This window comes from Pneumocystis carinii (genome assembly GCF_001477545.1).
Source record: "Pneumocystis carinii B80 chromosome Unknown supercont1.5, whole genome shotgun sequence".
Taxonomy (NCBI): domain Eukaryota; kingdom Fungi; phylum Ascomycota; class Pneumocystomycetes; order Pneumocystales; family Pneumocystaceae; genus Pneumocystis; species Pneumocystis carinii.
Window position 1 is genome coordinate 286,233 of NW_017264717.1, and position 22,743 is coordinate 308,975.

Genomic DNA, 22,743 nt, shown 5'->3' on the forward strand with positions numbered 1-22,743 from the left:
TAGTAGAAAAATAAATAGATAAATGGAATCAAAATTAATTAAAGAGCACGTTGCTCATGTAGATCAAAATCACCGGTATCACTAATATTGAATGAATTAACAGGTCTTTTCAAAATAGCAACCTTTTCAGTTTCTTGAGATATATTTAGATCAGAATCATCATTAAAAGCTTCAGTCATAAAAAGTATATCACAGTGAGATGTCCGTTTTCTTGAAAATCCTATAGGTTAAAAAGAGTAACCCAAAAATAAGAAAAAGAATAAAAATAATATCATTTGAAGTAACAAGTGCCTTTTTTCGAAGAATGAAAGGTGAGAAGCACCTGATGCAGTAGAAGTACCCTTAGTAGGAGATGGCCGTGTAGAAGTTTTTGTAGTAGATGAAGTTTTAGTAGATGAAGCTTTTTGAGTGGTTGTTTTAGTTTTGCTTGAAGTCTTAGATGCAGATGAAGTTACTGATGTTGGTTTTGGTTCTGGTTCTGGTTGGGGTTGTGGTTGTGGTTGAGGCTGTGGCTGAGGCTGTGGTTGTGGTTGAGGCTGTGGTTGTGGTACAGGTGGTGGTCGTGGCGGTGCTGGTGGTGATGGTTTTGATGCTGAAGATGTAGAAGAATCAGTTGGCTTCGTCGGAGTTGGTTCTGGTGGAGCATCAGGATGTGGTATTGATGAAATTGTAAAACTTGGAGGTGCTGGAGTCGTAGAATCAGGATTTGGCGGAAGCGAAGTAGTTGGATATCTATATAGAAAAGGATATGAAAGAGGCTTTGCTTTTTCTGCATCAGAAGACTCTCCAAAAAAATGAAGTTGCCAATCAAAAACTTTACCATCTAGATTCGAATCCTTTTCATCTTCAACATCGATAGTCCAGTAACCTACAATACCTTCTCCCCTAAAAATCATTAGTTATTATTTTATAAAATGAAACAAAATACCAATGCTTTACAGTCGTAAAAGTCCAACTAAAATTGCCACCTTTTTCATCACGAGGACGTCTATGTGCTAATTGTGAAGTAACTCCAGCAGGACTAGTAATACTAAACACCAGATTACCTCTTCTTTCGTGCGTATAATTAAATGAAACAGAAACATATTCCAATTTCTTGAAGTTATAATGATCAGGAATTCCACGATGAATATAAAAACTACTTCTAATATGTCCATTGTTTTCTGAAAATTTCTTATTAACTGGTATTAGATGAGTTGAAAACATTGTTTGAGGATTCAATTTTTGAAATGTTTTTGCTTTTTCGACCATTGCATATGCATTTAGTTTACCAAAACCAAAATAATTATGATAATAACGTCCAGAAGAAAGTTTATGCCATCCAGGATATTTCAAATTAAATGGAATAGCTGTCTCCACAATCAAAGCGTGAATATCATGCCATGTAAGATTAGGACTAATTTTTCAGCTAAATAATTTTAATGATATTCTTACTTCACTGAAAGAACAAGAGCAATAATGCCCGCAGCAATCGGTACAGAAGCAGAAGTTCCAGAATGCTTAAAGGTGCATCCTGCTAAACCAACATCCGTAGTATGCTAAAACGATAAATTTATTATAAAAAAAAAGAAAAAGGTTACAATGTATGCACCACGCTTGCCAGAATACGTAGAAGCCAAAATGCAAGGACATGGCTCTGAAAAATAAAATATTTCTTCATCTGCATCTATAGCACCGATAGTAATAGTATATGGACTATTTGCATATCCATCGTAATTACAATCATCAGAAGGCCCACCATTTCCTGATCCAAAAACATATATAGAACCAAGACCGTTCCTTCCTTGATTTAACATTTCAATAATACTAGAATATGAAAGATAAGGAATGGGTCCGGATGTATTTCCACTATCAGAAGGTCCCCAACTACAAGAATAAATATAATTAATATCAGGTTTATAACTAAGAGAATTTGATTCAGCCATAAACCTAAAAGATGTAGACAAAAATCGTATTCCTTAACAATATTAAATTGGTAGCAATTAAAGAAAAATACCTGAAATTTTAGATTCATATGCAACACCAATCCCACAAAAATCATTCTTAGCGGCTGCCACTTCTCCTGCACATCTAGTACCATGCGTGTCAGAAGATCTAGGTGTTGGGTCGGAATCATTAGATTCAAAATCAAATGAACCCTGTGAATTCTGAAAAGAGTTAAAATAGAGATTTTATAATAGTTTTTCAAACATAATTTGGAAACAAATCCTTGTTAATATGATCTAAGCCATCATCTACAATGGCAACCGTTACACCTTTTCCCTTTATCCCTAAAATCATTAAAAGGCAACCAACAACACAAATATCAAACCTTCTAACCAAAGACCTGTAACATTTATATCTACACCAGGTTTTTTCGTATTAAACTAATTAAAAAATTAGATTTTTTAAAAAAAAAAAAAAGAATAAACTATACCAAATACCATTGTTTATCAAAAAAAGGGTCCTTTATATCTAATTTTTTTTTAATTTCCTCTAACTTCTGTGTTAGATTTACCGCCTGATCTCCCGTCGAATCTTTTACAACATTCTTGACAACTCTGTCATTATAAAGACCTTGATTATCAAAATATATATCGTCTCTAATCACACCCCTCTTTTCATGCTTTATTAATTCTTGTTTCTCATAATAAAAAATCTTGTCACTATTAAGTCCATCTAATACATTTCTTCCTCTTTCTAAACCAAAATAATCTTCAATTTTATCTCTAACTCCATCTCCATAAATACTCTTTTCTATAGAAAATATATGATGGTTTTTCAAATGTCCCACTTTTTCATGATATTTGAATCCCAAAACCCTTGAAAACTCCTCAATATCAACATCATCCGAGAAATGAAAAAGATAATAATCATTATTTTCAAAGTCTACTGGCTCCGTTTCACATCTTACTCTAACTAAATAGATCCAATATAAGAAAAAAGTAATAAATATCTTAAAAATCATGACCAAAAGTTAAGAAAAACTATTTATCTTAACTTGTGATCTTATCAAATATTAAATTTTTTTAATCGATTATATAGTAACCCTTAATAAATTAAGAAATTAAGCCTTTAAGAATGGAATATCCGCTTATTATAGGTATTTAATAATAAATAAGGAGGATATTGGAAGGTTAAGAGGGATTATTAGGAGGAGCAGGATTTGTTGGAGGAAGTCTTGTATCACGACTTGTTAAGGAAAAAACGTGTAAAAGAATAACAGTTTTTGATTTAAATATTGGAGATAAAGGGTTTACATCGGTTAATTATGTTAAGGGAGATATATGTGAATATGAGAAGTTAAGGGAAGTTATACGTCAGAACCGATCAGATGTTATTTTTCATATGGCGAGTCCGATTCATGGACTTGGAAAAAAAATCTATGAAAAAGTGAATATTGAGGGGACGAAACAGGTTATACGAGCGGCACTTAGTGAGAATGTGAAGGCTATTATATATACTAGTAGTGCGGGGGTAGTTTTTAATGGAAAAGATTTGATTAATGTTGATGAAACGATGCCTATTCCTAGGGGTACTATGGATGCTTATAATGAGACGAAAGTAGATTTTTTTTTCTATTAGAAGAAAGTTTTAAATGGGATAGGCGGAGGCGGAGCGTTTAATTCTGGAGGCAAATGGAAAAAATGGGTTAATGACGGTTTCGATAAGACCGTCAGGAATTTTTGGGTAAAATTATGAAAAAAAAGGAAAAAGGGCTTATATTGTAGTCCAGGAGATGTGCAACTTATACCAGGGATGATTTCAGTTTTAAAAAATCGTCAAACAAGATTTAGAATTGGAAACAATATGAATCTTTTTGATTTTACGTATGTGGATAATGTTGTTCATGCACATCTTCTTGCGTCTCAAAAGTTATTTTCACCAGAAGCAACAAATATTTCTGGACAAGCATTTTTTATAACTAATGGGGAGCCTATTTATTTCTGGGATTTTCCATCAACAGTATGGGCCCATTTGGGGCATGTTCCGTCAAATATTATTCATTTTCCGAGATATCTTGGAATTATTATAGCATTTATTTTTGAAATTATTTCATTTATTACTCGAAAAGAACCGAATTTTACGAGATTTCGAGTTAAGCTTACTTGTGCGAATCGTTATTATAGCATAAATAAGGCAAGGAAACTTTTAGACTATTATCCAATTGTAAATTTGGATGAAGGAATAAAACGTTCATTAAAGGTAATAAGGTTTTCATATATTTAAAACATAATATATTAATATATTGAAGTGGATTGAGGATAAAAAAATGGATTAGGGTTAAAATTATTCAATAATAGATAATTCCAACTTTTAAATTCGTAACAGTATTTCTATATAAAAATAACTTTTTATGTGTAAAATAATTAATTTACAATAACTTTTTAATCATGAATTTCTTCATTTGAAATCTAGCAAAGTTAGATTATTTCTAGATAAATTGAAATATACAATTTTATTGATATCAGAGGTATAATAGTCTGTTCTTTTTGAAATATATGGTATTAAATATTTTAAATTAATACGACCCAGTATCCCTTGATTAAGTAATGATTCTAAAATATCCGATCTAATTTTGGTTAATTATTAATTTAGAATGATAATTAAGTTAATACCTCACAATAAAAATATTGCCAAGTTCATGAAGTAATTTGAATTTTTCATTTAATTTAGGGATTCCCCAGGCCCTAATGCATTTTTCATATTCAGTTAAATCCCTATTAAATATTATAAAAAAAATAAAGTAAAAATATATATCAAAAATACTTTGTTAATATTAATCCACCTGAAGGACTTACAAAAAATTTCTTAAAATGTTCTAATAAAAGTTTAAGAAATGACATCCCAAGAATAACAAGAAAATTTTCAAGATTCAATCCAATAAGATTATCATAAGCAATATTATAAACTTTAGAAATAAATTGTACAACTAACTTGCATGGCTAATTATCGTATTAATTTTCATTGTAAAAAATTTTATATTAATTAAACCTCAGTACTTAAATTCTCCATTCTCTGATCATTATCTCTAGGTTTAAAATCATTTTTCTTTTGTTTATTAAGCAAAACGTTTATCCAATTTAAAATTACTAATACCAAAATCAAATGATAAATAGATATATTTTTTTTAAAACTCACCATCAACACATTTCTGAATTATCAAGTCTATTTTATTTTCAATTTTTAAAATGTTACTATTAATAGAAACAATTACATCTCTTTTTAGTGTAAGAGAAAAAGAAACAAGAGGAAGAATAACAATATTAAAGTATGTTGAAAGCAAATTGACAATTATCGTTATTTGTTTTAATTCTTCGAAATATTTTATTTCTGGTTCATTTTTTCCATCATAAGACTCAATAGTATCAAGGATTCTATAAAAGTTAACTTTTATCATTTTAACAAGTTAGATACGTTTCTAGGCCTGTATCTAAATAAATAGAAAAAACATATTCAAATAATACTCTAAGTACTGAAAACGAATCTTTTGTACTAAGAAGTTAAATAAATAAATATATCTAAAATATAAACTTACAGTTCACTCTGAGGAAATAATTCAACAACTCTACCGATAGCCTCTGCATTCCATTTCAAAAATTTATTAATACAATTTAAAGTGCATTTTCCATCATTCTCAGTGATTTCAAATTCATCTAATCTAGATTCACCTTTTTCTTTACGATCTCTATAAATGCATGATTTCCCTAATCTAGTTATTATCTCAAAAAATAGTTATTTTGATTATTTCATACTATAATTTCCATCGTTATCTCGTACAAAAGTTAATGTTGATTGAGTTGATATAGTAGCTGCTTGAAAGCGACTGACGACTCTATCAAGCATTGTTGAATTTTTTAAGGACTTTTTTTGAGCCTAATTCAAATAAATATAAAATGAAATATAAAAATTATAACCTACATGATACAGATTAAAGTTACTAAGGAAAGAGCTATATAATTCATTCAAAGATTTCCTTTCTTTTTCAATATATCTAGATCCTTCTAAATAAGGAATAAACATGTCATTTAAACATTGCTCTAATGTATAACTAACTAAACTTGAAAATTCGTTAGATAAATCAGATGATAAGGACGTTTGTTCAAAAAGCTTTAAATCCTCAACAAGATCTGTCAATGAGCTACGTGTAACATGTAATACGCGGAGATAAGCCAAAGTAGAATTTAGTTCAGCATATTTAATAATTTCTTCAAGTCGTAATTGTATCTAAATTGCAAATTAAAATAGAAAGTAACATCATAATAGATAAACCGATTGTGCAAATATTCTTTGTAAGAAAATCTGAAACACAACTGAAGGATTAGGAAAAACAGTTCGGATAATGTTATATTCTGTTTTAATAGTTTTTCTAACTAAATCAATAAGAGAGTGAAAATTTGATTTCATTAGAAAATCGCTTTCTGAAACATTTATATCAGGATCAGATAATTCTTTCCATCTAAACATATAAATCATCTTTCTTTTCAATAAATAAACATAACTTACATTTCATCATTCTTGTTAATTCCTTGTTCTTGAAGATTTTTTGGTGCAATGAAAAAATCATGTTGATTAACAAAATTTCTAATAGCAGAACCTCCTCCATTAAAATCAAATAAAATCTTTGCATATTCCTATTAATTTGTAAAAATAATATCATCAAAACTTAGTTCTATACCGCCATATCATTCAAATTGCTTTCTCTATATGCTTTATCAAAACATTCTAAAAGATTTTTTTCAAGTATTTCTGAAAATTTCTCTAATGATTCAATTGTTTTAGATGATCCAGAAAGATTAATATCTTTTTTTAAAAAAAGAAGATTTTTCGTTAAAGATGCACAAAGTGCTTGAGATTCCATAGAACCCTTTAAACGAAGATTTTCTAATGAACTAAAATTGCCTTTTTCTATTTCAATATACGATTGAATTAATAATTTGATTTCTTGTGCCTTAGAATTCTGTTTACTAATATTTTCAAATTCCTTTCCTTTTAAAATATAGGTATCATAAAATATAACTCTAAAATATATAAATACCTAACTTAATTGCTTGTTTTCCTGATGTATTAATTTCATTTTCCAAAATATTGAATTCTTTCACTATATTCTATTGTAAAACCATTAATAAAAATAATTATCATATAATTTCCTTCACATCAAACTTCTCTTTAACCTTTCTAACCTTTGAACAATGATCAATATCTGCTTTTTTGGCCTCTGCCTCATTTTCCTTAATATTTGACAAAACTTCTGAATTCATCACAACTAAACGGTCAAAAGCCGCTTCAAAAACACGAATATAAGGCTTAGGATTAAAATCTATATTCCCCTAATAAAAAAAACCCTTTCTAATACTTCTTCTTACTTCCTGGACATTCTTGATCCTCTAAATTACATGATTCACTTAATTTTTCAATAAATGTAGTTAAAGAAAAGTTATTTGCCTTGAATAGCTCAGTAGTTAACAGCTTTAATATACTTTGGTCAATATTATAAGGATCTCTATCATACATTTTAAAAAGTCTTAACTTATTTTTAACAATTTTTAATAATTTTTAATAACTTTTATAAACGATAAACTTAAATTTTAATAATTCTTTAATTTAGACAGAGAAAAAGTTAAGATTTGCATATTAAAAAGAGATATTTTTGTTTAATTTCTTAAGACTTTATAATTAAGAAAGTTAATATCTTTTTTAATTATAAAATATAATAAAAATAACATATTTATTATATGTGGAATCCTCCAAGATCACCAGTAGCAATTCTTCTTTATAAAGCAGTATTTATTTTTCTTCAAACAGCGTTTTCTATATGGATTCGTTTATGTACATTACGTTATACATTGGGAGAATATGTATCAGCAATAACAAAGTATCATCATCGTACACCACAGATTATTAAGAAAGATGTTGGAGGATTAAAGAAGATTCCTAATCATTTAGCTATAATTTTAGAATATAAAAAAGAAGGAGGAGTGGAGTTGCTTATTCATCAAATTGCAGAGTTATCATGTTGGTGTTTATCTTCTGGGATCAGGATTTTAACAATATATGAAAAAGAAGGTAAATTTTATTTAAAAGAGGAGGAAAATGAAATATTTTTAGGACGTATAAAAGAATATCAATCAACTACATATCATATAATATCTCAAAAAATGCAAAGTTATTTTGGAAGATCAAGACATAATATAAAAATTCGTTCACCTTATATTTCTTTTTTTTCTAATGATAATTTTAATGATAATGAAACAAATTATCTTGTAGATCTTGAAATAAATTTTATTTCTCAAGAAGATGGGAGGGAATCATTGGTTGATTTAACAAAAACATTATGTGAACTTTCTCAATCTGGTAAATTTTCAACAAAAGATATTAGTATTGAATTAGTAGATTCCGGAATGAATGGTACGATTATATAATTAAAAGTGAAATATATATTAATTTTTAAGCTTTTCTTTTAACTGAACCACAATTATTAATGGTATTTACATCAACTTGTACACTTCAAGGATTCCCACCATGGCAAATCAGATTTACTGAAATTTTGTTAATATCTTTTTAATTTCTTATTTATTTTTCTAATTATTATTTTAGTTTCGCTCAAAATGATGATTCTGTAAACTATCATGTATTTATAAAAGGGTTACAGCTTTATGCAAATGCTGAGATGCGCTGGGGAAAATAACATTTTGTTTCTTAATATCCAAATCAAAAAAACAAAAACATATATATATTTATTTATTATCGTTAATTCATCATTTTCTATTCTTTAAAACTTCAAGTTTTTCAGATAAACAAAATAACCTTTCCTTTACTTTTTTGGTTTCTGATTCCAAATATTCATCATCTTAATTTGTAAAATATTTTAAATATAAAAACATATTTTATTTTTTACCTTCTTTTATACATTGAAGTGTTTCTTTAACTTTTTGCCTCATAAAAAGATTATCTACATTAACCCATACTTTATCCCCCTCTTTTAACCTTTTTAGAGCCTTTAAACCCTCTTTATTGTCTCTTTTTCTCTGTTCATAAATTTCAATCTTCAATACCAATAAATTAATTTTTATTTTTATACATAAAAAATACATACAAGTTTCTTATCTTGATAGATCTCTTCTTCCAAAGATACTTTGGTTTCAAGATCTTTAATATCAATATCTCTATCTTTTATCTCCAGCTCAACAGTTGATTGAGAAAATACATTTTTTTCAAGAAAAAGACCTATTTTATTCAACAAGTCACCCTAAAAACACAGAAACAAATATATTTTTCTATATTACACACATATCCAATATATTTTTTGTATAAAAGGCGTTTATTAATTCTTAATATTCAATACTTTTTTATATTAAAGGATAGAAAATGTTAAAAATCAGAGTAAAACTTGGGGGAGGCTCAGAAAAGAAGCCTATACAGCCAAAATTAAAGGCAAAATCATCAGGTCAAGGCCAAGTAAATACAGGAACAAAGATTCGTTTAAGAGCATATCGAGAACCAGGTCTTGGATATGATTCAGAGGCATCAGATAGAGAGGATGATCCATATATTGAACAACAATTTATTTTAAGGATGTGCAATGGGGAAGATTTAGAGTATTTAAGAAAAGCAGTTGAAGAGAAAACAATTGGCAATGGGGCAGATTTTTATATAAAATTTAAAGGTAGTATATATATATATATGGAAAATATAAAATATTGAGAAAAAATGAGACAGTAGAAGGGCAATTGTTGTCGTAAACAACCATATGTATTCAGCAAAGATGGTAGATTTGCCATGTATTATTGAATCAAGCAAGACATTTGATAGAAAAACGATTTATAAAGTAGCAGATATTTGTCAGGTATATTTTGGAAATTAGTAAGGATAAAAGGCCTAATTTTTAGATGCTTTTAGTTGAAAATAGAATTGAAAATGAAGAAATAATAACATCAATGCCAATAAAACATTCCGAATATATTTATCCTCATGGTTTAACACCGCCATTAAAATGGGTAAGGAAAAGACGGTTTAGAAAACGACTTTCACATAAGGTATTTCTATCATTAATATTTTTTTTAAAGAAATTTTTAATGAAATATTAATTTTATATTATAGACTATTGAAATGATTGAAGCAGAGGTAACTAGACTTCTTTCTTTAGATGCAATGGCAGAATTGTCAAGTTATGAAATCATTCCAGCGTCACTTTTAAGTAGAGAAAATTCTTTTGTTTTGGAAAATGAATCATTATTTAATAAACCCAAAAATTCATCTAAAAAAGAATATTATGAGAATACCGATACAATGGATATAGAAAATGAACAATATGATGATGCAGATGAGGATTATCTTGCAGATCAGCTAGAACAAGCAATGATGGAACTAGATAATAGAGAAACAAGTCAAACACCTGCTTTTACAAAAGAAACAGAAACTCCTCAAGATGATTCAAGAAGTGATGATAATGAAGATTCAAGTGAAGAGATAGGTAGATTATATTTATTCTGGGATATATTTTCCTTAATAAATATTAGATGAAGAAGCACGATGGGCAGAAGATCATCAAAGATTATTAGATGACGAAATAGCTGAACTTAATGCTACAATTGCTGCAAACACGGAAAAACTAAAAACAACAACAAACCCAATACTTCAAAAACGTTTCGAGGACATTATTAGGAAACTTAAATCTGAATTAGATCTTAAACAATCCCAGAATGATAAAAAAACATAGATAGGTTCTTTTTTAGTATTGAAGAACTTGTATTTAAGAACTTAACACTAAATGATATAAGTGCTGATCTAAGATTATAATTAGAATATTTTTTATGATATATGACTATTTTCGATATTATTATAGTATTATGATGAATTCAAGCATGTTTTACGTTACACCAAGTGTGTTTCTTCCAATAAAGTAGAAATATTTGTTCCCGTTTCTTTCTTGATAGGAAATTCGACTTTCTTTTCTTCAATATCATCAAAGTTCTTACTCGAATCATCTGAATTTTCTGGTTCAGACAATTCTTCCGAACTATCCATCTCAGAAAGCTCCTCCATATCATCTAAGTCATCCACTACGCCTTTCTCTCGTTTTTCAAAAATTCTTCTAATTTTTTCTACTGATTCATCTTCTTCTGAAAACACATTACCATTTAATTCTAATAACTCTATACTTGGAAGTGTCCTTTCTATTGCATTCGCTAATATTTTTACACCTTCTTCATCAATTCCATTGTACTGCAATCTCAATATTTTCAATTGCATAAAATTATTATCAAATAAAGCCTGAGCCAATAATTTCCCCCCAGTCCTTGATAAAAGACAATCACTAACTGCAAGCTCTATAAGATGTGGCCACTTCGGAAGCATTTTTGCTAAAGTTTTTGCACCCAAAAGTGTAAATGTATTATCTTGCAAATCAAGAGTTTGTAATAATGAACATGCTGTCAGCCCTGTTTCAAGCAAAATACGAATCCCTTGAGATTGAATTCCATTTTGCGGCATTTTTACATGTGTTAACTTATTCTGTGCTCGGAAACATGCCGACCAAGCTTTCATACTTGCATTTTCTAAACGATTTCTACCACAAACTAGAGTTTCCAAATGTACAGGCGGATCTAGACTTTGGATCTCTGCTAATTCTTCTAAGGCCCGTGCAACGCATGCCCCAGCAGACGGTCCTAACCCATTATTGGTCAAATAAAGATGTTTAAGTGGCCGATGTCGAGATAAAAATGCAATTAATGGTTCAGACGCCGTAGATCCAAAAGCATTGTCACTCAAATAAACCGTACTACATTTCTCACATGAAGAAAGCCCTGATAACAAATATTCTAATGCAAACGGGATTTCTTTAGCTGATCTACCCGTAAAAATATCTGAAAAATCCACTACCTATACAAAATCTTCTCAGAATCCATTGATAGCCCCCGTACCCCTCCATTTCATACCTCTAAATCCTTCTTCGTACGAATTACCTCTCCTAATATCTGACATGCCTCAACACTCAAAGTATTCCCATTTAAATAAATTTCACGAATATTTTTCTCTGAAATCAATTCCTTAATAACACTAAGAACCTCCTCCTTGCTTTCAAGCTTTAGACCCCTTCCTGAGAGCGAAAATATACAATTATTAGCAGCCATTTCCTATGAAAAAATGCCTTGAAAAATTATAAAAAAATCAAAGACTTGAAAAACCGATAGCAGTTAATAAGTCTATAAACCTAAACCTGGAGCTATGAAGCCCTTACTTAATCCCTTACTTAAACCCTTAATTAAACCCTATGAAAGTCTATAAATCCAATATATTTAATAAAATGGCAGAATCTAAGAAAAATGTAGATCCTTCAGAAGAAAAGCCTAAGCCATGGTAAGAAAAAGCCAAAGTAACTTAGTATTGAAGAAGAAATACTAAGTCTTTGTTTTTTTTTAAAATTTTTAAGATTACTGAAAGCGATAGTTGTGTTTGTTTAGAAACAAAAAAAGCTAGAGATGATTGTATGGTCTCAAAAGAAGGTGATCCGTTAATAATGTGTAAAGAATTGATTGAAGCACATCGCCAGTATGTTTTAATATGGATCAGCTGAATAAAGAGTTTTATTATTTATATATTTGAGCCTTTCATTTTAATGATCCATTGTTAGTTATTTCTGTAAAATAGACTAATTGTATTCCTTTCTAGATGCATGGCGAAATATGGATATTATATTTAAAAATATTTGTTTATAATTTCTTTGGCCTTGATTTATATTTCGGTGTTGTAATTCTTTAATTCGATTTTCCTATAAGAGTTTTTGATGTATATATTCATCATTTTTTGATTTCTTCAAAATTGCTTATAAATAAGAATGGGTAATAATATTTTCGGAAAACCTTTTAAAAGGTGACTAAATGTTGTATAAGTTCAGTTTATTCTATTTTTTCATTCTGCTTTTAATTAATGTTATTAAAATAATATAAATTTAAAGATCAATTTACCAATTTTTGGAAAAATAGATATAATAATAGAAATAAAATATTATTTTTGTTTTATTTTTATACTCGTCCAAATTCCAGACTTTAACCATAATTTCCATAAAGACCATAACCAAAATATTCCAAAACATGTGAAACTCAATTGCATGTTCAAGAGGATCCACAAATGTGGATGATGCAAAGGAGGAGTTACAAATGCATCTAAAATGTGTATTATAATGAGTATAGCATATGACGCCTATAAGAGAATAAGAAAGTGCAAGTATTATTTTGAAGAAAAACCTTATGAATAAATTTTTCGAATTTATTTAATGGAAAGAACATGAATCCTCCAAGCCATAACCAATAAATTTGCAAAACTGTATATTGTAATTCTAATCCATCTTTTTTTAATAAAGGCCACATACTTAAAGATGTTAAAAGATAAAAAAAATAGAAACCATACCTAAATGTTGCTATAATATTAATCCAACCTATCCAAGCTTTTGCATTTTTATTTAGAGTAAGAAGCAGTATTGTTGCAGGCATCAATGGAAGTAATATTGACTTTTCATGTACTTGATATGAAAATAGATAAAAACCAAATGCAGAACATGTAAGACCCCATGGTAAAAGGTATATCTTTGGTTTCAAAAAAATAATTAAACAAGGTGGCAATATAGAAATTAAAGTTGCAATTGAACTACTATTGGTTAATTATGAATATATAAATAATAAACTTTCCTTAATTTTATTAAATAAGGAGTATGATATCTCTGTTTAAACTTTATAATAGTATTTAAAACACACCATGCATTTGCAACTTTATCTTCCCACAACCCTCTTTGAAAAGGAAATAATCTATGGATACATTGAAGAATACCATTATACCCACTATAAATATATAAAGGAAAAAAAATAAGTGCAAATGTAGAAACTGTTGCAATACTTATATAAATAAATCGACAAATATTGAGTTGTGGTTTAATGCACAGGCCAAGAAGGTAGAAAAATACCAAAGGCGAATAATATAAAGACATCTGTTTAAAACAAATTGAAGAAACAAAAAAAATAGAACCAAGAATATATCTATCATTGATAAAATAACATAATGACAAGAGTACCAGCCCAAGCATAACATTATTATATTGAAAATGACCATGATCAATGAGAATTAGTGCTGGTTGCAAAAGTATCAGTGCAATTGATGAATACTTTTCAATAATTAGGAAAAATGAAGAAACTGTTAAATAACTATACAGTATTCAAAGCACTTCCTTTCTCTAATCGCTTCCAATATCGGGAAAAACGTATTACAGCTGGAAAATATATTATAAAATCCGAAACAATAACTGTCATTCTCATATAAAACTTTAGATCTTCTGTTTGTAAGCCGCGTGATGTATCTAAAGCAAACCATGAGGGTTCTATAAGATTTCCACTATTTTTGTAAATTTTAACATCATATATCTAAATAATCAAACATTTTCCCATATATATATGATAAATAGGCACTTAGAGGCGGGTAATCTAGTCCCCACCATTCCAAATCATAGAAATACCATTCTTTTATCGGCAAATGTAGTGTTATTTCCATCCAATGTCTCTGTGCCTCAAAATCCCCATATTTACCCCCCTGATTCCCTCCTAAAACCCTGTTCAATTGAAGTTCTACAGATCAAAAATCTATTATTTGCCTGAAAATGTGCCAAGTGCTACAAGTGCTCGTACAATAATTCCAAATAGTAAAATAATTGGCAAAATTAAAAACCGAAAATCACTCCATTTAACCACATAAATCATCCAGCAAATCGGTTCTGATACTTCATATATTTCTTTCTTAATATTACCTTGTATCTCGTGTTTTTTAAAAGTTTTTCTATAACCCATATTCTTATAACTCATCTTTACAAAAATACAATAAAAAACAACAAATTTATATTATTTCTTTACAAAATCAATCTATTTTCTAATATTCAAGGCACATATCAATTCTACGCACTAATTTTTTAGTCACTAACTTATTAACCCGTTATTATATTAATTAAGATATTCTTATTTCTTAACACTAAATACAACACCTCTAATATACAATATTTAAACGCTCTTATCTTTTCATTAAGCCCTTACAAAAATAGCAAAAAATTGGTTATTTTTAATATTTTCTAAAATACAAACATATTTATATCTTTATCTCCTCTCTCTCCGTTTAACCAGAGTAAATATCAACCCATATAAAAAAAAACTGGGTATAATTATAAAATTTAAATAAAATATTAATTCCCTATTCTTATTCCTATTCCTATCCCTACTCTTCTCTATCTTAAAATCCCATCCTCACCCTTCTGATGGTAATACATCACTTAAATCATCCTGCTTAACGGCATAGATAGAATAAAAATCTAAAGTCATAAATAAAAATATACATAAAGATAACTTCAAAACTTACATACAGATCCAATAAAGATAAATAGAAAGGCACCTGTTACTCCATTCCGAAAAGCATATTGTTTACGAATATGACGTAAAACTTCAGAATTCTGATAAGAAGTAGAATAAAAACGCTTATTATCCCGTGGAAATGGACATATAAATCTGTTTCTCATATTTCTATAGAAAGAACCTTTAATTATAAAGGTTTAGTATATATATATATTATATATATAATTGTCTTAGTCGAGAATCGCAGTAAAAGGTCTGTATGGAGCGATCGAATTATAGGAAAAAAATTTTATAGAGAAAATAAGGTATTTGAGAGATAAATTGTGGGTAAAATGTATTTAAATATGATATTTATTAGGGATCTAAGGGGATCACTAAGATCAGGGAGGATTTTGATGAACGAAGAGACGAGTACTCAGCTTTCTCAGTTAAATACGATATGGGAATTAGTAGAACAAGATGCAACGTTTTTTCTGCAGATTGTTCCGGGTATTTTACCTATTGCAGCAAGATCAGAACTTGTGATACGTCAATGGGTAGCGAAGTTTTTTGCATTACTTTTTACAACGCCGAATTTATCGATTGATAATAAAGAAAAGCTTGGGTTACAATGTCTTGAGACGTTGGTTAATTATGTACAATTTGAAGATATTATATTGTTGAAGAATATTATTCAAAGCTGTTCAGCGCTTTATCCTATTATATTTCGATATACGTAAGTTTTTATTATGGAGAGAACTTTTTTAGAAAGATTTTAAATGTATGTAGATGCATGGAACAAAATATTACAGTTTGGAACCAAATGACACATATTAAGACAAGAATATTACAGTTATGGGAATCAAAACATAAAGGGATTCGTATTTCATGTATTAAATTTGTTCAAAATATAATACAGACCCAAACATTAGGTACAAAAGATCCGAGGGTAAGTTGTAAAAAACAACTTTTTAATTTAATTATGATAGCTTATTAATAAATCGGATATTTCTTTGAATTTGATTCCGCCTAAACATCCTTTTTTACATAGTATTGACCTTGAAGCTGAGGCCAAAGGTTTTTTAGATAGACTTATTGAAAATATATATGAAAAGCCATTGTAGTGAACCGTAAAAGTTTTATCTGAAATATTGATTAGTTTAGGGACCCCTTTATAATTAGTGCTACTTTAAATTGTTTGACTGTCCTGGCTAAGAATAGATTAGATACTAATACAAAAATTATAAATGGAATTTTAGGTTTTAATCCCATAGATGATACCATTAAAGCACCCGATGATATTAAAATGCAAATTCAAATACGATCTTTGATTAAAAATATTACAATTGTTTTAACCAATCTTCTAAGGTTTTCTTTTTTAAAGCTTTTTATAATTATATATTAATCAAATCATAGAAATAATTCTGCAGGATCTTTAGCTTCAAAAATTAGTCAATATCTTTCTACACAAGAGAAATTTGATATGCAAGATGATATTTCTCGTAAAAGATTTTTTTCTGATATCACTCATTTTTCTGTGAAAAGGGTAAAAATAGAGAATTTAAATCCACAGGAAAACATAGAAATTAACCATAATTCATCTATCATCTCATTGTTCGCACTTAGTCAAATAAAAAAAGACAATCCTTTACTTTCTATTGATATCACTCAGCTTCCTCACGAACTTGTTGCAAGAATTGTAATTGAAAATCTTCTATATGTTAAACATGATCATTTTGAACGCTGCATCAATGTAGAATCTAAATATCTAATTTCAAATGCTAATCAATTACTAGATATTGCGATCAAGATTATTAGAACATTCTCAACAGATCGCATCTAAAATTGAAGATAATAAATCATCCAAAGAAGCTCTAGCAAATATTACTGATATTGAGGAGGATGATTTTGAATTATCTGAGGCATCTATATATCAATCGAATAAGAACGTTTCAAAAATACGTGATCTACAAGTTAAACAAGAAAAAAATTACCAGGAAAAAGGCATAAAAGCAATCTCTTTTGAACTTCCCGATCAACAACCACTTACGCCATCTCTTATAACAAAACATTTTCATAATGTTATGGATAGATTATTTTTAAACGCTTTTAAAAATACAACATCTGATGATCAGAAACCTGCACGAATTCTTGACATTGAAACTTTAAAAACTAGTAAATGGAATAAACAAAGCTGGATTAGGCTTATCTCTCGTCTTTGTACTAGAGGTCTTGTCACTTCAAATGATATTCATAAAAATAATTATAAAGATCAAGCTTCTTTTTCTCATTTTGTAAGAAATAAACTTTTAGAATATGTTTTATCATATTTTAAAGAACGTATTCAATTCGCTGTAACTTGGTTAAGTGAAGAATGGTATAATGATAATTTAATGTTGCGTAAAAGCAAAGAAGAATGCTTAACTTGGGAAGGCCCTCAATATGAAAAATGGACTCTTATGGTTCTTGATGGCGTTTTACCCTTTGTTGATGGTTCTAATAAAGCTTTTTTACGATTCCTTTCTGATCTTCCTGAATTATCTGAAACTTGTATTCATCGATTACGAATCCTCTGTCTAGATCCTGATCGAAGTAAACTTGGTTTTGCTGCATTACAGTATATCCAATTCCACTACATCTATCATGCTAATCCTATAATAGATATCTTATCATGCTAAGACCTCCTGTAAGATCTATTTGTCTTAACTTTATACAAAAATTAAGCTCTGAAAATCGTAATTCTACTTTTAATTCTTTTCCCTCTAATATCTACTAGATTCTGATCTAATAATCCCAATTGAACGAATTCTAACCAAATATCGTCCATATCTTAATTCTTCACAACCTCTTCAAATACCTATTAATTCTAACTCTTCTATCAATCATTCCTCAACTTCTTTTAACATTTCTCCTTCCGAAATCACTTTTACACAATAATATAAATAAATTCTTTTATAATTCTTATTTTCTACTTATTTTCCCTTAATTTATATCCTTTTCTTAATATTCTCTATCTCTATATTATATATAAGCCCTCCGACCTGCTACTCTCGAGACGTCAAGATTAATCTAATATAATAGCAGAGCTTAAAAATGAGGATATTTTGAGTAGAAATAAGGCCTAAAAAGCAAAGATATAAGCTAATAAAATGACTGGAGAGGATAGTATTTTAAGGAGCCAGTTGCATTCGTTGCGACATGAAATTGGTAGGGAAAGAATTAAAAAAAAGGAAGATTGATGGGAGGTATAAAGCAGGAACGAGTGCAGAATTGCAGCGGCTGGAGAATTTGACGAAAAGTGTTAGGGAAGAGGGTATATCAGAGGAGGAATCAGTGTATGAAAAGTCAACGCCGAAGCAGCAGATTTGGATGGGGACGTCGCGTGTGATTGAAAGTTTACAGAAAGAAATTGATGCATTAAAAGTGTCACGGAATGCAGCGATTACATCATGTGAATCGGAGAGAAAGGCACGTGAAGCGTTATTGAAGCAATATGTTGGAATTAAGGAAATTGTTGAGCGATTGCAAGTAGAAAATGAGAATTTTAGTAGTATTTTGGCACGAAAAGAGCGTACGTTTAAAGAAGGGATAGAAAGACGGAGGGAATTAGAGAAGAAGCTAGAGAAGCTAGAGAAACGTAATTTAGAATTAGAAGACGAGTGTATTGGAGATCGTAAGAGAATAAGGGAAATGAATGATGAAATTATTAGAAAAGTATCTCAGTTATATAAAGCAGAAAAAGAATATGATGCACTTGGGAGGGAGATAACGGTATTAGAAAAGAAATATAGGGTAGAATTAGAATGTTTATCTAATCGAGTGAATATTTTGCAAAAACAGCGTGAAGAAGATGGAAAACATATTCGACGATTCGAAGAAGAGATAAAACAATTATCATCAGAAAATATAGCAGAAAGAGAAATGATTCAAAAAATACAAAAACAATTAGAAGTATCGCAAGAACAATATGTAACGCATTTTCAAGAAATATTAGATGCACTACGAAAACGTGTTGAATCCTCAGAGAAAGAAAATGAGAAAAATATTGATCAAGCGAATGAAGTTCTAAAAGAATTAAATACATTAAATAATCGGATACGTCTTGTAAACATCCAAGGGTTAAATAGATAAGCAAGAGCATGAAAAAAATATCTGCATTTTTTATAAATAATTTATACTTACTATCTTAAATTATTGGAAAATAATGAATGGTTTATTATGTACGCATCGAATTTTTAGCATAACAAATTATGAAACTTGGTTTCTCATAAATATTTTTATATAATTTTGAAGGATATTTCAGATAAATCTTATCTTAAGCTTTTAATTTTTAAAAAAGGTACTTGAAAAAGATGATCTCCACTCATTTTTCACTTTTTTAAAAAAAATATATATAAAAATAAAAAATTAACATTATTCAATTGTTTCTCAAATGTATTTATTTATAAATATGAATAACATATTTTCCCTATAATTTTATAAAATATAAAGCTATATTCTACTATACGAGATTCAACATAACCTTTATTTTATATTTTTAGACTATACAATAAATTTTTAGAGAAAAAACCTTATAAAACTCTTAATTCTTAATATTAAGAAGGTATTATGTCTTTTTATATAATAAAACTTAGTTAATATTCTTAGATAAAGTAAAATTATAAAAATGGGATCTTTAGAGGATATGATTCCGCTTTTAAATAAGCTTCAAGATCTTGTATTTAATACTATTGGAACAGACAGTATTGATTTACCTCAAGTATTGTTTATTGTAGTTTAAAAGGCATTCTTTAAGATAATTAAAGGTTGTTGTTGTTGGAAGCCAATCAAGTGGTAAAAGCTCAGTCTTGGAAAATATTGTTGGTAAGGATTTCTTGCCTCGTGGATCAGGAATTGTGACTAGACGCCCTTTAATATTGCAGCTTATTAACATATCTCCATCGGCAAATATTAAAACAAAAAGTTCTATAGATAAAGAACAAGAATGGGCAGAGTTTTCCCATAATCCAGGAAAACGATATACACAATTTACAGAAGTTCGTAGTGAAATTGAAAATGAAACGTTTAGAGTTGCAGGAAATAATAAGGGAATTAATAGATTGCCTATTCAACTTAAAATATTTTCTCCTTATGTTTTAAATCTTACATTAGTGGATCTTCCAGGATTGACAAAAAATCCAGTTGGTGATCAACCATCAGATATTGAACGTCAAGTACGTTCTCTTATTCAAGATTATATTGCAAAACCGAATTGGTAACTTTTTTCATAGGAGTATATTAATATTGGTTAAATAAATAAAATAGTATTATTTTGGCAGTAACACCTGCAAATGTGGATTTGGTTAATTCAGAATCCTTAAAACTTGCACGCCAAGTTGATCCTCAGAGAAAAAGGACGATTGGAGTTCTTACAAAACTTGATTTAATGGATCATGGTACCAATGCACTTGATATTTTATTGGGGCGTGTATATCCTTTGAAACTTGGATTCATTGCAGTTGTTAATCGTAGTCAACAAGATATCATAACAAATAAAAGCTTAAAGGATTCATTGCGTTTTGAACGGGACTTTTTTTGTAATCATCCTATATATAAGAATATATCACATTTATGCGGCACACCATATCTTGTTAAATCCTTGAATATTGTTTGATTTTTATATTTGTTTTAACACAATTAATGAAAGATAGATTCTTATGCAGCATATTCGAGAAAAACTTCCTGATATAAAAACAAAGCTTATTACACTTATAGAACAGACACGACAAGCAATTTCTTCTTCTGATAGTCATTATCTTATGGCAAAAAATAAGGTATTTGTATATTTAAATTTACTGGTTTTAATTAATCTTATAGGGCTCTGCTTTACTTTATCTTATAAATGGATTTTCGAATGCCTTTATTTCTTCTATTGATGGAACATCTTCTGAAATTTCAATAAAAGAGCTTTGTGGTGGAGCTAGAATTTACTATATATTTAATAATATTTTTAAACATGCTTTAAATATGATTGATCCAACAGAAAATTTGACTGTTCAAAATATTAGAACTGCTATTAGAAATTCGTCTGGTCCTCGGTCATCTTTGTTTATTCCTGGTCTTGCTTTTGATATTCTTGTAAAACCTCAAATTAAATTGCTTGAAATGCCAAGTCGAAGATGCGTTGAACTTGTTTATGAAGAATGTATAAAAGTATCTTATGCATGTTGTAATAATGTAAAACAAATCTATTTAATTCAAACTTTTTAATCATTTTCAGGAACTTGAGAGATATCCACGACTTCAAACTAAACTTATTGAAATCATGTCAGATTTATTAAGAGAACGACTAGAACCTACATCTAATTATGTTGAAAGTTTAATACTAATTCAAATGGCATATATAAATATTGATAATCCAAATTTTGTTGATAGAATGGGTTTGATTTCTTCTATTTTTCAGTATTCTAAAGATAAAAAAAATATAAAAACAGATAAAAAAGAAACAGATAATAAAAGAAGGGTAAATATAAATAAAAATTATATGTAATAACATAATTTCAAGGTATCTGGAAGTATAATTGCAACAAATGGAACTTTGGAATCTTCACGATCAGTATCTAATGATTTAACCAATAATATAACACAGAATAATACTTGTCCTCGTGAAACAGGAATTCCTTGTTTTGAATTGAATAGCGATCTCGCTTTACAAAGTGGAATATTTTCAAATTCAACAGGAAATATTAATTCATCTGATATCAAGGAGCTTTTTTTTAATTTTTTTAGCAATGATAAAAAAGAATATACAAAATCTCCACAACCATTAATTCCATTTTCAGAAAAGGATTTGAATACACTTAAATCTCCAGATAATTCTATTTCTTATGATATAGTATCTCTAAATAAAGATTCATTAGATATTGCTGATGTAAGTTTTTAAATAGATATTTATTTGCTAATTTATCTAAAAGAATGGTTATGATGAAAATATAACTGAAAGACAGCAATTGGAGGTTAATTTAATTCGTAGTTTAATAATATCCTATTTTAATACTGTACGAGAAACTATTCAAGATCAAGTCCCAAAAGCTATTATGCATTTTCTTGTGAATTATTGCAAAGAATGTCTTCAAAACAGGCTTGTTACTGAATTGTATAGAGAGGAATTATTTGATGATTTACTTTATGAAGATGAAACATTGAGAATGGAACGAGAAAAATTTCAAAAGGTAATATTTGTTATTATTGAAAAAAATAACATGTTTTAGCTCTTAAATGTTTATAAACAAGCTTTGAAATATATTAATGAAATATTATGAACTACTCTAAATTAGGATCGAGTTGATATTGCTTATGATTTTTAAAAATCTTTATAAGCTAATGCTATGCTTTCAGTTATAAATACTTTTTACCTCTA

At 28.7% G+C, this 22,743-nt stretch overlaps 13 protein-coding genes across 13 annotated transcripts; 7 read left to right on the top strand and 6 right to left on the bottom strand.

The window, feature by feature from the left end:
* Positions 1-38: 38 nt before the first annotated feature.
* On the bottom strand, positions 39-2,993 carry T552_01257 (hypothetical protein; the record flags this gene model as incomplete). The annotated part of the gene is made up of 9 exons (XM_018369846.1): positions 2,417-2,993; positions 2,312-2,366; positions 2,191-2,270; positions 1,997-2,147; positions 1,581-1,957; positions 1,435-1,538; positions 929-1,396; positions 323-885; positions 39-220 (listed from the first exon to the last, which is right to left on the bottom strand). The coding sequence occupies exons 1-9, from the start codon at positions 2,945-2,947 to the stop codon at positions 39-41; spliced, it is 2,511 nt and encodes an 836-aa protein (XP_018226495.1). The 5' UTR covers positions 2,948-2,993.
* A 27-nt stretch (positions 2,994-3,020) lies between these two features.
* T552_01258 (hypothetical protein) lies at positions 3,021-4,279 on the top strand. The gene is made up of 5 exons (XM_018369847.1): positions 3,021-3,082; positions 3,134-3,543; positions 3,587-3,669; positions 3,711-4,185; positions 4,235-4,279. The coding sequence occupies exons 1-5, from the start codon at positions 3,061-3,063 to the stop codon at positions 4,259-4,261; spliced, it is 1,017 nt and encodes a 338-aa protein (XP_018226496.1). The 5' UTR covers positions 3,021-3,060; the 3' UTR covers positions 4,262-4,279.
* Positions 4,280-4,330: 51 nt separating this feature from the next.
* Positions 4,331-7,538, bottom strand: T552_01259 (hypothetical protein). Its single transcript, XM_018369848.1, has 16 exons — positions 7,347-7,538; positions 7,137-7,300; positions 7,019-7,088; positions 6,659-6,969; positions 6,487-6,614; positions 6,253-6,439; positions 5,902-6,207; positions 5,736-5,856; positions 5,519-5,687; positions 5,398-5,475; positions 5,122-5,357; positions 4,975-5,072; positions 4,750-4,925; positions 4,599-4,700; positions 4,435-4,552; positions 4,331-4,394 (listed from the first exon to the last, which is right to left on the bottom strand). Exons 1-16 carry the CDS (start codon positions 7,492-7,494, stop codon positions 4,368-4,370), a joined length of 2,439 nt encoding a protein of 812 aa, XP_018226497.1. The 5' UTR covers positions 7,495-7,538; the 3' UTR covers positions 4,331-4,367.
* A 132-nt stretch (positions 7,539-7,670) lies between these two features.
* T552_01260 (hypothetical protein) lies at positions 7,671-8,712 on the top strand. Its single transcript, XM_018369849.1, has 4 exons — positions 7,671-8,046; positions 8,089-8,388; positions 8,433-8,529; positions 8,578-8,712. Exons 1-4 carry the CDS (start codon positions 7,716-7,718, stop codon positions 8,666-8,668), a joined length of 819 nt encoding a protein of 272 aa, XP_018226498.1. The 5' UTR covers positions 7,671-7,715; the 3' UTR covers positions 8,669-8,712.
* Positions 8,713-8,738: 26 nt separating this feature from the next.
* Positions 8,739-9,272, bottom strand: T552_01261 (hypothetical protein; the record flags this gene model as incomplete). Its single annotated transcript, XM_018369850.1, has 4 exons — positions 8,739-8,830; positions 8,879-9,026; positions 9,077-9,229; positions 9,267-9,272. The coding sequence occupies 4 exons, from the start codon at positions 9,270-9,272 to the stop codon at positions 8,739-8,741; spliced, it is 399 nt and encodes a 132-aa protein (XP_018226499.1).
* A 30-nt stretch (positions 9,273-9,302) lies between these two features.
* T552_01262 (hypothetical protein) lies at positions 9,303-10,744 on the top strand. Its single transcript, XM_018369851.1, has 5 exons — positions 9,303-9,646; positions 9,696-9,826; positions 9,870-10,016; positions 10,081-10,453; positions 10,500-10,744. The coding sequence occupies exons 1-5, from the start codon at positions 9,349-9,351 to the stop codon at positions 10,697-10,699; spliced, it is 1,149 nt and encodes a 382-aa protein (XP_018226500.1). The 5' UTR covers positions 9,303-9,348; the 3' UTR covers positions 10,700-10,744.
* A 110-nt stretch (positions 10,745-10,854) lies between these two features.
* On the bottom strand, positions 10,855-12,113 carry T552_01263 (hypothetical protein; the record flags this gene model as incomplete). The annotated part of the gene is made up of 2 exons (XM_018369852.1): positions 10,855-11,862; positions 11,919-12,113. The coding sequence occupies 2 exons, from the start codon at positions 12,111-12,113 to the stop codon at positions 10,855-10,857; spliced, it is 1,203 nt and encodes a 400-aa protein (XP_018226501.1).
* A 144-nt stretch (positions 12,114-12,257) lies between these two features.
* On the top strand, positions 12,258-12,602 carry T552_01264 (hypothetical protein). The gene is made up of 2 exons (XM_018369853.1): positions 12,258-12,339; positions 12,430-12,602. The coding sequence occupies exons 1-2, from the start codon at positions 12,287-12,289 to the stop codon at positions 12,554-12,556; spliced, it is 180 nt and encodes a 59-aa protein (XP_018226502.1). The 5' UTR covers positions 12,258-12,286; the 3' UTR covers positions 12,557-12,602.
* Positions 12,603-12,987: 385 nt separating this feature from the next.
* Positions 12,988-14,828, bottom strand: T552_01265 (hypothetical protein; the record flags this gene model as incomplete). Its single annotated transcript, XM_018369854.1, has 7 exons — positions 12,988-13,182; positions 13,227-13,350; positions 13,390-13,629; positions 13,710-14,137; positions 14,184-14,364; positions 14,408-14,578; positions 14,695-14,828. 7 exons carry the CDS (start codon positions 14,826-14,828, stop codon positions 12,988-12,990), a joined length of 1,473 nt encoding a protein of 490 aa, XP_018226503.1.
* Positions 14,829-15,214: 386 nt separating this feature from the next.
* Positions 15,215-15,574, bottom strand: T552_01266 (hypothetical protein). Its single transcript, XM_018369855.1, has 2 exons — positions 15,373-15,574; positions 15,215-15,325 (listed from the first exon to the last, which is right to left on the bottom strand). Exons 1-2 carry the CDS (start codon positions 15,527-15,529, stop codon positions 15,261-15,263), a joined length of 222 nt encoding a protein of 73 aa, XP_018226504.1. The 5' UTR covers positions 15,530-15,574; the 3' UTR covers positions 15,215-15,260.
* Positions 15,575-15,624: 50 nt separating this feature from the next.
* T552_01267 (hypothetical protein) lies at positions 15,625-18,281 on the top strand (the record flags this gene model as incomplete). The annotated part of the gene is made up of 9 exons (XM_018369856.1): positions 15,625-15,670; positions 15,724-16,080; positions 16,134-16,293; positions 16,334-16,464; positions 16,509-16,712; positions 16,761-17,097; positions 17,141-17,961; positions 18,006-18,079; positions 18,121-18,281. The coding sequence occupies exons 2-9, from the start codon at positions 15,761-15,763 to the stop codon at positions 18,279-18,281; spliced, it is 2,208 nt and encodes a 735-aa protein (XP_018226505.1). The 5' UTR covers positions 15,625-15,670; positions 15,724-15,760.
* A 166-nt stretch (positions 18,282-18,447) lies between these two features.
* Positions 18,448-19,520, top strand: T552_01268 (hypothetical protein). Its single transcript, XM_018369857.1, has 2 exons — positions 18,448-18,551; positions 18,598-19,520. The coding sequence occupies exons 1-2, from the start codon at positions 18,494-18,496 to the stop codon at positions 19,473-19,475; spliced, it is 936 nt and encodes a 311-aa protein (XP_018226506.1). The 5' UTR covers positions 18,448-18,493; the 3' UTR covers positions 19,476-19,520.
* A 400-nt stretch (positions 19,521-19,920) lies between these two features.
* On the top strand, positions 19,921-22,691 carry T552_01269 (hypothetical protein). The gene is made up of 10 exons (XM_018369858.1): positions 19,921-19,947; positions 19,992-20,103; positions 20,150-20,598; positions 20,649-20,991; positions 21,035-21,157; positions 21,201-21,560; positions 21,604-21,846; positions 21,889-22,254; positions 22,298-22,555; positions 22,595-22,691. Exons 2-10 carry the CDS (start codon positions 20,011-20,013, stop codon positions 22,643-22,645), a joined length of 2,286 nt encoding a protein of 761 aa, XP_018226507.1. The 5' UTR covers positions 19,921-19,947; positions 19,992-20,010; the 3' UTR covers positions 22,646-22,691.
* Positions 22,692-22,743: the final 52 nt, after the last annotated feature.

Excerpts from the sequence above, each read along its gene's own strand:
- T552_01258 (XM_018369847.1), top strand. The coding sequence starts at position 3,061 with ATGGAATATCCGCTTATTATAG. Across the intron at positions 3,083-3,133 it reads GGAATATCCGCTTATTATAG|GAGGAGCAGGATTTGTTGGA; the intron begins GTATTTAATAAT and ends AGGGATTATTAG. Across the intron at positions 3,544-3,586 it reads ATGCTTATAATGAGACGAAA|GCGGAGGCGGAGCGTTTAAT; the intron begins GTAGATTTTTTT and ends TAAATGGGATAG.
- T552_01259 (XM_018369848.1), bottom strand. The coding sequence starts at position 7,494 with ATGTATGATAGAGATCCTTATAATATTGACCAAAGTATATTAAAGCTG. Across the intron at positions 6,615-6,658 it reads GCAATTTGAATGATATGGCG|GAATATGCAAAGATTTTATT; the intron begins GTATAGAACTAA and ends ACAAATTAATAG. Across the intron at positions 4,395-4,434 it reads CCTCTGATATCAATAAAATT|ATTTCAAATGAAGAAATTCA; the intron begins GTATATTTCAAT and ends TAACTTTGCTAG.
- T552_01260 (XM_018369849.1), top strand. The coding sequence starts at position 7,716 with ATGTGGAATCCTCCAAGATCACCAGTAGCAATTCTTCTTTATAAAGCA. Across the intron at positions 8,047-8,088 it reads AACAATATATGAAAAAGAAG|GACGTATAAAAGAATATCAA; the intron begins GTAAATTTTATT and ends AAATATTTTTAG. Across the intron at positions 8,530-8,577 it reads ATCAGATTTACTGAAATTTT|TTTCGCTCAAAATGATGATT; the intron begins GTTAATATCTTT and ends TTATTATTTTAG.
- T552_01262 (XM_018369851.1), top strand. The coding sequence starts at position 9,349 with ATGTTAAAAATCAGAGTAAAACTTGGGGGAGGCTCAGAAAAGAAGCCT. Across the intron at positions 9,647-9,695 it reads TTTTTATATAAAATTTAAAG|ACAGTAGAAGGGCAATTGTT; the intron begins GTAGTATATATA and ends AGAAAAAATGAG. Across the intron at positions 10,454-10,499 it reads AGATTCAAGTGAAGAGATAG|ATGAAGAAGCACGATGGGCA; the intron begins GTAGATTATATT and ends AATAAATATTAG.
- T552_01264 (XM_018369853.1), top strand. The coding sequence starts at position 12,287 with ATGGCAGAATCTAAGAAAAATGTAGATCCTTCAGAAGAAAAGCCTAAG. Across the intron at positions 12,340-12,429 it reads GAAGAAAAGCCTAAGCCATG|TTGTGTTTGTTTAGAAACAA; the intron begins GTAAGAAAAAGC and ends TGAAAGCGATAG.
- T552_01266 (XM_018369855.1), bottom strand. The coding sequence starts at position 15,529 with ATGAGAAACAGATTTATATGTCCATTTCCACGGGATAATAAGCGTTTT. Across the intron at positions 15,326-15,372 it reads TATCTTTATTGGATCTGTAT|ATTTTTATTCTATCTATGCC; the intron begins GTAAGTTTTGAA and ends TTATGACTTTAG.
- T552_01268 (XM_018369857.1), top strand. The coding sequence starts at position 18,494 with ATGACTGGAGAGGATAGTATTTTAAGGAGCCAGTTGCATTCGTTGCGA. Across the intron at positions 18,552-18,597 it reads TTCGTTGCGACATGAAATTG|CAGGAACGAGTGCAGAATTG; the intron begins GTAGGGAAAGAA and ends GGAGGTATAAAG.
- T552_01269 (XM_018369858.1), top strand. The coding sequence starts at position 20,011 with ATGGGATCTTTAGAGGATATGATTCCGCTTTTAAATAAGCTTCAAGAT. Across the intron at positions 20,992-21,034 it reads TTGTTAAATCCTTGAATATT|ATTCTTATGCAGCATATTCG; the intron begins GTTTGATTTTTA and ends AATGAAAGATAG. Across the intron at positions 21,561-21,603 it reads CTTATGCATGTTGTAATAAT|GAACTTGAGAGATATCCACG; the intron begins GTAAAACAAATC and ends AATCATTTTCAG.